The sequence below is a fragment of the Erpetoichthys calabaricus genome, chromosome 6 (assembly GCF_900747795.2).
Source record: "Erpetoichthys calabaricus chromosome 6, fErpCal1.3, whole genome shotgun sequence".
Classification (NCBI taxonomy): domain Eukaryota; kingdom Metazoa; phylum Chordata; class Cladistia; order Polypteriformes; family Polypteridae; genus Erpetoichthys; species Erpetoichthys calabaricus.
The window spans coordinates 204,308,861-204,323,837 of NC_041399.2; the positions used below are offsets into that span (position 1 = coordinate 204,308,861).

The window sequence follows — 14,977 nt, forward strand, 5'->3', positions numbered from 1 at the left end:
CACTACTTGTTCCCTAGATCCAGTGCCAACAAAACTAGTAAAAAGTGCAATGGATGGTAGATAGATAGATAGATAGATAGATAGATAGATAGATAGATAGATAGATAGATAGATAGATAGATAGATAGATAGATAGATAGATAGATAGATAGATAGATAGATAGATAGATAGATAGATAGATAGATAGATAGATAGATAGATACTTTATTAATCTCAATGGGAAATTCACAATGTTCTTGCAGCGCCTATCCTAAACATTATCAATAGTTCATTATTGCATGGCACAGTACCAGATGCACTAAAAGTGTCAGTCATTAAACCATTACTTAAAAAGTCAGACCTTGACCCACATATACTAAATAATTATAGGCCTATTTCAAATTTACCGTTTCTCTCTAAAATACTAGAAAAAGTAGTCGCCAGTCAGCTTCAGACACACCTTATGCATTACAATTTATTTGAGAAATTCCAGTCTGGTTTTCGCACTGGTCATAGTACAGAAACGGCACTAACACGGGTTGTAAATGACATTCTGATATCCTCTGATGAAGGAAACTCAACTGTAATTATGTTGTTGGACTTAAGTGCAGCATTTGACACCATCAACCATTCTATTTTACTGCACAGGCTAGAAAATGATGTTGGGCTTACAGGCACCATGCTCGCTTGGTTTAGTTCTTACTTATCAAATCGATTCCAATATGTACAGAAATGTGCTGACAGTAGTCCATCATTATACACAGAAGTTCAATATGGTGTCCCGCAGGGCTCAGTACTGGGACCTTTACTGTTTTCACTGTACATGCTTCCACTGGGATCTATCATTAGGAAACATAATGTTAATTTTCACTCGTATGCAGATGACACCCAGTTATACCTTTCATTTAAATCACATGAAGTTTCTCCAATATTGTCTTTAATTAGTTGTGTTAGTGAATTAAAGGAGTGGATGAATAAGAACTACTTGTCTTTAAATACAGATAAAACAGAGATGTTAATTGTTGGAGGGAATGATGCTGATCACAATAATATTTTGTCATCATTTAACTCAATGGGAATTCCAGTCAATTTTACTGAATCAGCTCGCAATCTAGGAGTTGTCTTTGACTCTAGCATGTCATTTAAAGCGCATATTACAAAGTTGTCCAAAACATGTTTCTTCCATCTTAAAAATGTTAGGAAATTAAGGCGCTTTTTAAATAAACAGGATTCTGAGAAACTAATTCATGCATTTATCTCTAGTAGGATTGACTACTGCAATGCGGTGTTCACTGGATGTTCAAACTGTTCTTTATACAGCCTCCAGTTAATCCAAAATGCGGCTGCGAGAATTATTACAAGAACAAGAAAATACGAACACATAACTCCAGTTCTTAAATCCTTACACTGGCTCCCGGTTAAGTTTAGGGCAGATTTCAAAATCCTTCTTTTAACATATAAAGCATTAAATGGCCGAGGTCCGGCTTACTTGTCTGAACTTATCATGACTTACAAACCAGAGCGCACATTAAGATCTCAAGATGCCGGTCTGCTTATGATTCCAAGGATTAATAAAATAACTGTGGGGGGTCGAGCTTTTAGTTACAGGGCCCCTAAACTGTGGAATGGTCTGCCTGCTACTATAAGAGATGCCCCTTCGGTCTCAGCTTTTAAATCCTGGCTGAAGACTCACTACTTCAGTTTAGCATATCCTGACTAGAGCTGCTGATTAACTGTACAGACTGCATCTCTGTTGTTAGTCATTGGCACTAAACCACAAGTAACATGACAGTTATAATTGTATACTAACCCTCACTTATTCTGTTTTTCTTCTCGGTACTCAAATGTGGCACTTGGTGCCATGGCCCACCTGCCAAGTTGTTTTGCCTGCCTAAGGAAAAGTCATCCCAGATGGAGGATCGCAGGAATCGTGGGAAAGAGGGGTCCTTTCATCGGATTGGCTGGCCCAGCACTGTTTCAGCTGTGGAATGGCCAAATGGGGGAGGCAGCTTGAAGGATGAGGTCTCCAGGACTCTATACAAATCCAAATCTTATTATGGGATATATCATCTACTATTAAATTCTGCTCTGTACTTCTAAAATTTATATTTCTTATTTCTTACTATATTGAGAAATTGTTCTGTGTACTGTACTGTATTGTATTGTATTGACCCCCTTCTTTTGACACCCACTGCACGCCCAATCTACCTGGAAAGGGGTCTCTCTTTGAACTGCCTTTCCCAAGGTTTCTTCCATTTTTCCCTACTAGGTTTTTTTGGGAGTTTTTCCTTGTCTTCTTAGAGAGTCAAGGCTGGGGGGCTGTCAAGAGGCAGGGCCTGTTAAAGCCCATTGCGGCACTTCCTGTGTGATTTTGGGCTATACAAAAATAAACTGTATTGTATTGTATTGTATATGAAAACCACTATACAATAGATAGAAGTGAAAAACACTATAAAATAGATAGATAGATAGATAGATAGATAGATAGATAGATAGATAGATAGATAGATAGATAGATAGATAGATAGATAGATAGATAGATAGATAATGTAAACCACAATACAATAGATAGAAGTGGAAGGCAATATAAAATAGATAGATAGATAGATAGATAGATAGATAGATAGATAGATAGATAGATAGATAGATAGATAGATAGATAGATAGATAGATAGTTTACTTGTCCCATGAGGTAAATTTGAATTTTTTACAGAAACCCTTTAAATAAATACACACAGATTAAATACATACGTTCAGAAAAAATATTAAAAAAATTGAGAAATAAAGAGCTGCTGTTTAGATGAAAATAAGTAAAAATTATTCATACTGGGTTTGGTGATGTAAGAAATGCCTTTATTTTCGGGTGGTAATTGCGTATTTCCTACTGTTGGTAGGTGACAGCTGCTGAGCAAAACTGCAGATTAGATAATGGATGGGGGTGAACTTAAAATGGCTGTTTATAAGGTTGGGGAAACTTGCAGTCAATTGAGACTGAGGAAGAGACTTGGATAAGTCTCGAAATATTTCTCCCACTTAAAAAACGTTGTCCAGATGAACAGAATCAAATTTCTAGGATTTCCTTACCTGGATTATTGAGCATGCATCGAGACGGCTTAATTTCTATTTCTTTTTATTTTTTTAAATAATGTTAGGTCAACTCAAGCTCACTTTAATGTAATTTGCATGTAACTTGCATCGCTCCTCAGAACAGCTGACAAAAATATAATACAAAAAATAGAAATAAAAAGAATTCAGTACATAGCATACAGCATACTTATACAGTTGCAGTGGATTCATAAAGTATTCAGCCTCCTCACTTTCTTCACACTTTAATATGTCGCAGATTTACCTTTAAATGAAAAATTTGCCATTTTTGCTCATCAATCTGTACTCAATAACGAATGATGAAAACATGTTTTCGAAAAGGTTTGCAAATTATTAAAAAAATAAAAACTGACATCTCTTATTCCTATAAGTATTCAGACTTTTAACTTGTTACTTTGTAGAAGCACCATTGACAGCAATTTCCAGCTTGGAATCCTCTTGGGTATGTCTCTTATAAGCGTTGCAAACCTGGATTTAGGCAGTTTATTCCATTCTTCTTGGCAGATCTTCTCAAGCTCTCTTAGACTGAAAGAGAAAAGTCTGTAAACTGCCATCTTCAGGTCTCTCCACACATGTTCCACGTGGTGGTGGGCTTTAACTGGGCGTATAAATGACATGCAGTGGTCTGTCCTGACGCCACTCCAGCATTGCCATGGAGGTGTGCCCCTGGTCAATGCCAAGTTAAAACAGTGAACCATCGTCCCGGTCTGAGGTGGCGTAACCCTAGGGCGCAGGTTTTCTTCAAGGACTTCTCTGTTTTTAGCTGCATTAACCCTTCCCTCAGTTCTGACCAGCTTCCCTGCAAACGACAGTACACACGGACCTTCAGGAGAAGAAAGAATAGGCTGACATAAAGACTATTTTTGTTGGGGCTCAGTACTTTATTAATTATTATTATTATCCATCTTATTTCCCCACAGTTGCCTTCCCCTCAGATCGTCCCGATGTGAATGTGAATATTATGTGAATTTCCCCTTGGGATTAATAAAGTATCTATCTATCTATCTATCAACATATTTAAACCCACCTCTTTTTCCCTCGTTCACCCGGATGTAGAGTTTACGTCGGAAAGCGGAAGTACACGCCGGTTCGACTTTTTCCTCGCTCTCACTTTCTCTCCCCTCCCCTCACTTCAGCGTTAAAGAAGCCATTTTCAATTTCATAATAGAGAACACCAAGGAGAAAGGAGAAATTTGACGAAAGACAGAAGCCAGCAGTAAGAGCTTGTCAAGTCGGATATCAAGTCCTTTTGTCGAGAGCAGCACTTTTTGAAGTCGTCTTGAAATGTTTTCCTTGTCCTCCACGGTGCAGCCGCAGGTGAGTCGGCAGTTGTCTCGCGTGGAAATGGCAACTTGTCTTCATAAGAGAAGAATTTTTAAACCGCGGGCGTTGTTTTTGTCTGTATGGGTCTGTGCGATGAAATTTAATTATACGTTCACGGTACTGTCTAGTAAGTCAAAGAGACTTTTAAGAGAAGCGGGCCCATGTGAAAACCGGAGTTTATGCGTAATCTTTCTTGACAAGATTGTTTACCTCGCCCGGTGTTTGTAATCACTTGAAATGTTAACCAGATGTCTTTATCATTTCATTTCTTTTCCCTCGTTTGATTTTATTAAATTATTATGTATAGTTAAATCTTTATGAGGCGTATGGCAGTTGACTTGACCCCAAGCCTTCTCTCGATGACTGTTGTTGAAATTGACATTGCGTCATTCGTCGGAATAAAGCATCAGCATTTCTAGGGTTCAAAGCCAGCACACGGTTTGAACTTTTTGTGTCTTGCAAAAATAAAGAGTTTTATTCACTAAATATTTTAAGATCAGGATAGCCATTTGTGTGTTGTTATGACTTTGTATTTTAAAAGTAGGAGACGGCAAGCCGGTGCTATACGGTGAAAATTTTCATCGATAGGCAAGATAGATACTGGAGAGCCGGATTTTCTGCAAATTTGTGATTGAGTTTCTTTTATTCACGGTCAATGTCATGCTCAACGCTAATTCTCTCTTCTTTTTTTAGTTTTGCTGTGAAGCTTTAAGCAGATTTGCTTAGTTCAGTCTTATTTGTGATTGCATGAGTGTGTTAATATGTAGCTATTGGGACTTTTGGGGACTTTTTAGAGGAGTGGAAAATGGCCATTTTTCAGTTTCACGTTAAGAGTGATAACATGCTGATCACTGCCAATCAATATGACCGGTGTTTAATAATTTATTTACCTTCCTATGAAAATAAAATCTGATAGTCAAAGTCGCCGCATTATTTTTCAATATTGTTCCCCTTGACTTCAACACACTTGATGCAATTTGCCTCCAGTGATGGCATCTTTTCAGAATAAAAGGATTCATCACAGTCCTCCAGCCAAGTCATTATCATTGGGAAGTCGCCAGTTCTGTGTTTTGTTTTTTTTTTTTGATACACAGTACAGTACTCTAATTTTAATCCCAGAGAGGAAATTGTCTTTTTGGATGTTCTTTGGAGGTCGTTGGAGGCCAACCCTGGACTGAATGTTGGATGGTTAAACTCTATGAAGCCGCATTCCCTGATAGCAGCCTTTGATATTTTGAGATCTGTGGAGACAATTTGCTGCCATGAAGCAGCAACAGCCCTGATGACAGTTTCCCCACAACGTTTCAATTTGGTGGCCTGTTATAATGATTTTGTTGTGGAAGTGTAGATTTCATTAGTGAGGGTTGACGTGTGCAGAACACCCCTTATATCCCAGAAAACTGTCATTATGACTTTTCTGGCCAACTGTGGCACACAGTTTATTGGAGGTCGGGGACCTTTTATGATTCTGTCTCATGAACTCCCATTGCTTGGTTTCAGGGCCATTTTGGTGCACCTACGTTTTATTTCCATTAACTGTCTGGAGAAAATGTCAATTTTCTTTGCGAAAGTCCATGTTCTTATGGCTCATTTCCTGGCAACATGCTTTCTGATTTGGTGTTAGCTTTTGGGGTACCCATTGTAAACTGTCCTTTGACATCATCAACTAAATATAGAGGATTGTGGAAGTGTGTCAGATGAAATGTCTAGGGGCTATAATATTAACATTAACTCGGTGGTCCTCCATAATCATAACTCCCATTTTTTTTGGCACATTTCCTGTCAAAATGCCTTCACAGGACCCTCCCATGTTGGGGCCATCTTTATTTGACTCCTGGCCCCATTGAAATTGCTTGGCCAAAAATTCACCAAACAATATGAAGGTGCATCATCACCATACACATTAATTCAACCTTTCATGGTGTATTCTTTGGCTTCTTCCCCTCCTTTGTGAGAAATTTAATGACAGAACAGTGTCCCCAATCTGTCAGTTTCTTTGCAGACTTGCGGGTAGATAGATGTGTTTGCCATCCTTTCTCTCTTGAGTGCTTGATATGAAATTACGTCAAACTGCGTGTGTGGCATGGCAAGACGTGTCCTGCACTCCAGTGACAAGTTCAGAGTTGTAATATAAATACATAATTCTTGGGTAGAAACATTATTGAACAACTCTCATAAGAACAGTTGCACACCTGTGTGATATCTTTTTGACATCTTCAATTATTTTCAGTCAGAAATAAGTGGAAGGTTTTAAAACAAATTCAGCTCCACTACTTTAGAACACTACTTCTTAACTGTTCAGAAGTAGCGTCACTACTTTGAATGTGATAACAGTCAAGTAGAAAAAGGAAAGTAAAGTTCAAAGGCATGACCAGATCTGGCCCTTTTTATTCTTTGATTTATTTGCTACCTTTGGGTAAAATCTTATGTCCGCAGAACGTGTTTCTGCTATTACACTGATGACACTCAAATTTTTCTCCAGACCATTCCCAATGCCCTTGTTCTACAAACTCAAGACACTTTCTGTCCTAGTGATATTCAGAATTAAATAGCAGTAAGTCAGAGGTTAAACTTGTGGGCACCCCTTGTCAAGTAAAAAGAGTCCAGTATAAAACATTAGTACTGATGGTCACTTAATTACTGCATCTTCATTGGTTACAAATTTGGGGGGTAAATTTGATTCTACTCTTTCATTTTAAAGTCACATCATATCCTTGTCCAGGACTTCATTCTATTACTTACAGAATATAATAAGAATTACACCTTGTTTATGAATGCATGATGCCAAGAAGTTAGTTCATGCTTTTGTCACCTCTCCTTTACTACTGTTATTCCCTGTTTGTTGGTCTTCCTGGAAAGACCATTCAGAGGCTACATTATTTCCGAAACGGTGCTGCATGTGTTTTAACTAGAACTCGTAAATTCACTCGACTAACCTCGGTTTTATCATTCCTGCACTGGCTACCTATTAGAGAGAGGATCCCTTTTAAGCTCTTACTCATTTTTTACAATTTAATTGCTGCTACTACCCATGTCTGTCTTTGGCTATGTCCAAACTACCACGCTTTCATCTACTGTGTTTTTAAATGAAAATGATCTCTGTCCACCCTAGAGTTGTAACGGCCGGCCACTACACTACCAAGACTATTCCTTGGATAACCTGAGGCTTCTTGATCTGTTAACAAGCCATACTCCTTACAAGTTGTATTTTTTTTCCCCCACACGATGAATTAACCAGCAAACAGTAGACAGGGATGTAAAATCAAATATGGATATATTGTAAATGGAAAAGACAAACAAATATTCAATAACGTAGATATGTGTGTGCAAAACACCACTATCCCAATGACACCAGTGACTAATTACTATATAAAAACACGAATATACAAATATTTACAAAAACCTTCCCTTGCCCCTAAACAAATAGAAACCGGGAACACAAACACAGATTATTTAAACACAGCAATTGAAATGTGGTGATAAATGAGTCCAATGTTAATAAAGTCCGGCGGTATTGATACTGGCTGTAATGTTATTGTGCTCCTTCCCAAAAACAAAACAACCTCACCGCGAACGTTCTTGCAATAGCTGGGATGAATCTGAACCCCGGGGTTCCTCGGTGCTGGCTGTCGTGGTGATGAATCAGATGTTGAAAAAGCAAGCAGTGGAATAAAGCAATGATCGGCAGTGATGAGTTGGTAAATGAATGGCTAAATTGTTTTCTATTTGCACCTTGATTTCTCTCTTCTACTTCTCTCTCTCCCTCTCCTCTTCGTTTCGCTCCTCTTGTTTAAATCCTGAATGTCCCAGATGTAACTGGTGGATCCAACAGGTGATTTCCATCTTGGGTTGCAGTCTCCCTGTGTCATCCTTCCCCATTTCACTTACGGGGACAACATTTACCGATGCACATGTAACAGACAGTAAACTGGACGATGAAAACAAAACGCTCTTGGAACAGACAAAAAAAACAAATACTTATTATTATTATTATGTAACCCCGCTACAGAGTTTTCACATTGTTTACAAAAGTTTTGCCGTTCACACTAAAACAAGTGAAAACGCAATTTGAAATAGACATTCACCTACACTAAGCATGGAAAATCCACTCCTGTGTCATGTCAGCATACTGATAACAGATGACAGTAACTGTCTTCAGAACTGGTAGGGGTCGTCTTGTCATTACTTAATAAACACTGCAAATGTTAAAGCTGTATATTCATTTGCGTGAGGATTCATTATAAGCAGTTCACAGCTATCAGGGTGCAAATTGTACCAAACGAAATATTTAAGACTAACTCAATAATATTTAGAGGAAATTAGTGTGTGCAAGAGTCTATATCTTCGCTTTGCTGCATAGTGCTTTTGTGTTTTTGTCCTGTATTTTTGTGAGTTTGACTGCATTCTACCCCCATCCACTTCATTAAGTGCCTTGTTATTAATTATGCTGTGGAATGCATTCTTCCTTATCAAACAGGTTAAGTTTCTTATATATAAACATCTACGCGTGGAAGTATGTATGTGTGTGTGTGTGTGTGTGTGTGTGTCCGCCTGTCAGGCCCGGAAGTTTGAGGCTACAGCATGTAGCTCAAAGAGCCGGCAAGGTGGCCCAAGTTAAAAAGTTGGAAGAAGAAAGAAGTTTGAGGCTGCAGCATGAAGCTGAAAGAAAGCGTCGCCAAAGTGAGACCGCCGAGGAAAGACAAACGAGAGAGAAACTCGCTTAGCCGCTGATAGACAAGGGGGCTGAGCATGCTCACAAAGCGAAACCGCCGACTCTGCATTTCAATTTTTTTGTTTTTTTTTATTTGACGATTTCAATAGTTTGTAGGAGCCCGGGCTTTTTACAGCACAGGCTTACACAGCTAGTAAGAAATAAACATTGATTAGAGGCTGTCAACTTAGTTGTTTACAATCGGATTTGTATGAGACCCTGAATTTTGTGCTACAACAGTAATGCTACTGTCTGTAGAATTTAACACAAAACTATAGCGACCAGCATGTCATTTTCCTTTAATGCATATATATGCACCATTTGAACTGTACGACACGTAATGTAGGTCCTTATTTAGGTAAGTCACTCAAGTACCATGAAAAGTGACTCTTCTTTGGTCACCTGTCATGAAAGAAAAATGAGCAATCAGTAAATGAGACATTGTTCATTGGGCCCTTGAGAAAGGCCCTTAACCTGTAATTGCTTCGTCCTGGGTATGACGTTAATCTGCATCCAGCCCAGCGAGCAAGTCGTCCAATTTACAGGGAAAAATTGGGAATTGTTGGTATAATTGGAACTCCAGCCACCATAAAAAAGACCTTGTACTGTTCTAGTGTGGTGCTGAGGTGTCACCGTGCTACACTCGGTTGGTTCCCAATCCAGGTGATTTGTTGTGTGGTGGGTGGGGCAACATGTTATCAGTGCATGCTCCCATCCTCTCGCTGTCTCTCCCTCTCTAATATTACTACCATCATGAGTGTGATTTGTGTGCACACCCCGGGGCCCTGCTTGCATATGCAAGAAAAACATTATTATTAGGAAAGGTCTGTGTTTTCACTGACTGGCACTCGCAGCAATCTACCACCTGGCGCGCACCCCTGCCCAACTACTGTCATCACAATTATAAACCTGTCAGCCAGACATAAATAACAAAAGCCTTTAAAAACAAAAATGTGTTCTGGTTGGTTGATATAGGTGAAGCACAGTCAGCAGAGGTGTCTTATTCGTGTTGCTGTGCCATAAAAGAGAAAATATCCAATTGAATGGTCATTCAAAATAGAAAAAAGGAAAATTTTGAGAGAGAGGGAGAGAAGCAAAGTATGCTGTTCTGGTGAGTGAAAACTATATCTGATCTTTTCAAAAAAAGAAGTGATAATATGAACAAGCCGTATATTTCGTAGGTGAGACTCATGAAGCTGACCTCACAGATAGCCTTTGCCTGACCTGACCTGATTCATATGACCACTTCTAGCAGCGATGTGCAGTCCCATTCTATGATGTTACATAACTCCGATGTAGACTTTAGCAACAATGTGAAGGACACGCCAGTTACACATCGCTTTGGCCTCTTAAAAATGTTTGAGATTCGTTAACTTTGCTAGCAGAAGAAAGTTGATTTCCTGCAGATGTTATGTTGCACACATCAATTCATTTGTGTCATTCATTGAAATACACAAATGAACAAAAAGCAAACATGCATTTTCCTCTAAACTTTTATGGTAGGTTGGTGGCTTTCCTTACTGGGCTATAAATGTCCTCCAGGGTTGGAAGCTGTATCCCGATGATCCGCTGCGCTCTCTACACAATCCACCATAGAGCTTTCCACTCGGCTGCTCTGCAGCTATGATACCACACACACATACAGTGGGTTAAAATGCTCTGAGTGGTGGACTGAGAGTAACAACGCTAAAGCAGCTATGGTATTTGGAATAGTTTGTTCATTCTGTGCATCATTGTTACAGAATGATTACAATCAAGTGAATGCAATTTGTAAACTATATGCAACTAATTTTGGTGTATTTGATGAATCCTGCATTACTAATATGAAGCTGAAAAATTGGAGACCACACAGAAACAGTAGAACTGCTTTGACGCTGGGTGCCACCTATTTGCAAAACCGAGCAGAAAAGTGCATACGCAAGGGGTGAGGCTGCCGTGAGAGTTGTGTGTGGCTTTAAGCCAAGTTTACTTTTTATACATTGCGAAGCGAGTGTGGAAGTGGCTGTACATGAGGCCCCTGGTAATTATTCCATTTTCTGTGGTGGCAATCTGCGCCACCACCCCCTAATCAAAGCACTGTGATGTCCCTACATTGATGGATTAAAGGCCAGAAGTCCACATGACCATCATCATTATCAAGTTCTTCCATGAGAACCCTGAATACAATGAGGACTGGTTGAGGTCATTTATGTTAGGTAGAATGCCTAGAGGGGACTGGGTGGTTTCGTGGCCTGGAACCCCAGCAGATTTAATTTTTTTTCTCCAGCCGTCTGGAGTTTTTTTTTTGTTTGTTTTTTCTGTCCTCCCTGGCCATCGGACCTTACTTTTATTCTATGTTAATTAGTGTTCCCTTATTTTAATTATTTATTTTGTCTTTTTTCTTTCTTCATCATGTAAAGCACTTTAAGCTACATCATTTGTATGAAACTGTTATAGAAATAAATGTTGTTGTTGTTCTGTAATGGAATGACCTAATGTTCCATGTGTATTAATTAATTTTGTATTATTCTTTGATAATTTACACTTGTCAGCAACACGCATTGCTTTTAAGTATCCTTTCAAAGTATTCAGCCCTGCTTAATCACACATAATTTTACTTTATGTATGTTTAATGCCTCTGTTTCCTTTTAATGCCACTTAAACAATACTTTCTCCTTTCTTAGGTAACAATCCCTCTCAGCCACCTCATCAGTGCCTTTCATTCATTAAAAAGCTCTGTCAGTACTGCTTCTATTCAGTGTCTTCACAAAGACAATTCCACTGAAAGTGATCTTTACAGCGCTGAGGTAAGACTAATTTGCTTTATCATTTACAGCTAATTAACACAAAGATATGTTATGTTCTAATAGATAAGAGATTATTTGTTTTAATGTGTATATGACACTGGATATAGCTTTTTTCAGCTACAAACACTAAATTTAAGTTTTCTGAAAATACTATGCTTCAGTTTGTCTAAAAGTTTTTGTTTATTTGTGTGAGTGATGGCATACTGCAAAAAAGTCAAAACAAATCTACTTTGTGCTGTGATGCTGAGTTTAAAAAAACAATACTTACTGAGAATAAAAAGGTTCAGAAAATGGAAGGAAGGATATTTTCTGGATTGTATGGCTGCACCACTATTATTAATTTCTTGCATAGATCCTGTCTGGGAGTGTGGTTTAATGTACTTGTTGAAACATTATTAAATTATTCAAAATCTGCTTAGCATCTCTTTTATTTTCTTTGATAATTTAGCAAATTAACTAATCTGAAAATGTGAGGAGCGAAGTGAAAGCTAATTAGACACTGTTGCTGGTGGCCCGTTTGTATCAACAGTTATTTATTTGATAATTTCTTTAATCAGGAAGAGAGTACACTGGATAGACACCATCATCATTCTATGTAGTATAAATCAAAACGGTTATCCTTAAATAAGCCCTCATCTTGAATATATTTTTTTTTAGGTCTTGTATTACAAAACATTTATAACACTGCTACAAAATGTCCAGAGAATCGCTTGCAGGTTATGAAATGTGAGGAAAGCTTTAATTAGGTCAGGGGTTTTTTTTTCCCTCCATCAGAAGCAAATAAAGATTTAAGAGGTCAAAACATAGAATAACTTAAAAGTAATAAAGCGAGTTTAAAGTAGCATGTCATATACCTTTAAGTGAGCTCTGCAATTTGAGCACATAGATGTTTGTTATGGGTAAGTTTCACACATACATCATACTGTACAAGCAAGGAATAGTTAACTTTGTACTCTAATAAATATTTGTACTAGGATGTTAAGATGAACTGGTTTTGCTGTTAACTGCAGTTGGAAATGGCATGGTTTTCTAGAATGAGTGTTTATAAAGTTGTACTCAAAGGATTAGCTCCTGCTTCATAGCTAACATGTGGCAGCAAATAAATGGATATTCTACCAGAACACTGTTTCATTGGTCAGTGTTATGGTTACCTCTATCCTCACATGTGAAGAAGATCACATGATATTTGAATTCTTGCCTGTGCCAAAGTTGGTTTCTTATTGGAAACATAACTCACTTTTCTGTGAGGGGACCATGCCTTTAGATTTAGAGGTACTAATTCTTGTTCCATCTGCACGGGGTGGAGTGGTGGCCCTAAGGTCTGCGCTGGTATGTGGAAGATTGCCAGTTCAAATGCCATTATTGCCAGAAGGGATCCTTTAACCTGAAAATTGCTCCAGTGATGCTGTATAATAGCTAACTCTGCACTCTAACCTAATGCAAAAAGACATTAATCCCCATCAGGATTAATAGTGTATTAAATCAAAATCCCACTTCGCTGAAAACTGTTCCAGTGCCTTCCAAAGATTAATCTGATGAAGCAAAGAAGACAACAATATCTGCAAACAGCAGGTGGGGTACCATGCTAAATGCTTTCCATACCTTGACAAGTATGTGGTCAAAGAATGGAGCTCACTGTTGTCCAGACACAAAAAAAACTGAAGAACTGCCATGCGGGCTAACTACCCACAAGGCACTGACTGAATGTCTTGTTCAGTGTCTTTTCGGTAACAGGAAGAAATCTAGCACAGATGGTACCAGTGTGCAAAATACCCTGTGGTAATTGGGGTGCACCAGGATTGGCTGAATATTGAGATTGTAGTCTGGAATTATAGAATATACGTTAGCTATGTAGAATGCTGCCAGTTTGGATGTGTATATCTCAAAGTAGCTAATTGTATCGTACATGCATACATAAAACATGCTACCTTATACTTTTGAGCAACATCCTACAGAACAGCCTACTTTCATGCACTTAAACGCAGTATGTACAATGCTAATGTAGCTGTTTCATTATGTAAATTGCTAGACCAGAGCTGTAGGTCCATTTAGTGTGTAGAGACTGTCCCCAATTTAGATTTTTAGTCTTTGGGTCTAGGGGACTAAAGGCTTAAATGTGTTTTGCCCCTTAAGTGCAATCGCTTAGATTCCCAAACTGGATACTTCCCAAATATGTTTGGTATGGTGAAGATGCACTGTGATGGGCTGAGTTCTTTTCCTAGTTACGCATGTCTCGTAGTCTTCACCTTCCCACAGTCCTGTATTAAAATAAAGTTATCAAGTTATGACGGATGGATAAGTGACTTTTTCCCCCCCTTTTTTGTTTAGCCTGCGGTAAACATTCGTGAATTAGGATTGAACGATCTCAGAACAACTCAGCTTGAAGAACTTGTGAACAGACTTCTTCCTAGCCTTACTGCAGACCAGTGCCCAAACAGCTCACACTGGAAAACCTCCTACATCTCTGCAGAATCTTTCTTTCATAATAAAAATGGTAAGTCTTCTAATTTCAGATTTAGAAAATTCCTTTCAAGTATTTATTGCACATACATTTGGAATGATTTGAAAAAAATCTGAAACACATATGTACTAATGTGTGATACTTTTCAACTGTAGCTTGGTGCAAGTTTATATCTGTCAACTGTGTGCATAGTGTATTTTTTTTTTTTTTTTTTTTCTTTTTTCCCCCCCAGTTGCTGGAGCCTCATGTATAACGCCATGCATAGAATGCACACTAAAACATGGTGTACGGACAAAAGTGGAAACGTGCGTACGCACAAAAAAATTCAGATGCACAAAACCGTGTGTAAGCCAGCTTCCACGAAGTTCCGCTCCATAAATCCCGGTCAGCGTGAAATGTAACACAAATGCACACGCCTGCCACCCCACCCCAACTCTTGTATATTTTAATATGCAAGTCAATATAAATATCACCTTGCATTCAGTGTTTCGTTAAAAGACAATGGCAAAAGCATATTAGAAAAGAATTTCAGCGAATGCAAAGTGGAGGCAAGGAAAAATGAACTATTTGTTGGCTTAAGCAGTGGTATAAGCAAAAAAAGTGTGGGAGAG

General features: G+C 38.4%; 1 protein-coding gene across 2 annotated transcripts in view; it reads left to right on the forward strand.

Moving 5' to 3' along the window:
- Positions 1-4,148: 4,148 nt before the first annotated feature.
- Positions 4,149-14,977, forward strand: part of yme1l1b (YME1-like 1b) — a 44,706-nt gene continuing 33,877 nt past the window's right edge. For both annotated transcript variants that reach the window (XM_051928971.1, XM_028804351.2), the window contains exons 1-3: positions 4,149-4,402; positions 11,783-11,905; positions 14,234-14,399. In XM_051928971.1, the coding sequence (XP_051784931.1) occupies positions 4,370-4,402; positions 11,783-11,905; positions 14,234-14,399 (322 nt within the window). In that variant the 5' untranslated portion in view covers positions 4,149-4,369. The remainder of the gene's footprint in view (positions 4,403-11,782; positions 11,906-14,233; positions 14,400-14,977) is intronic.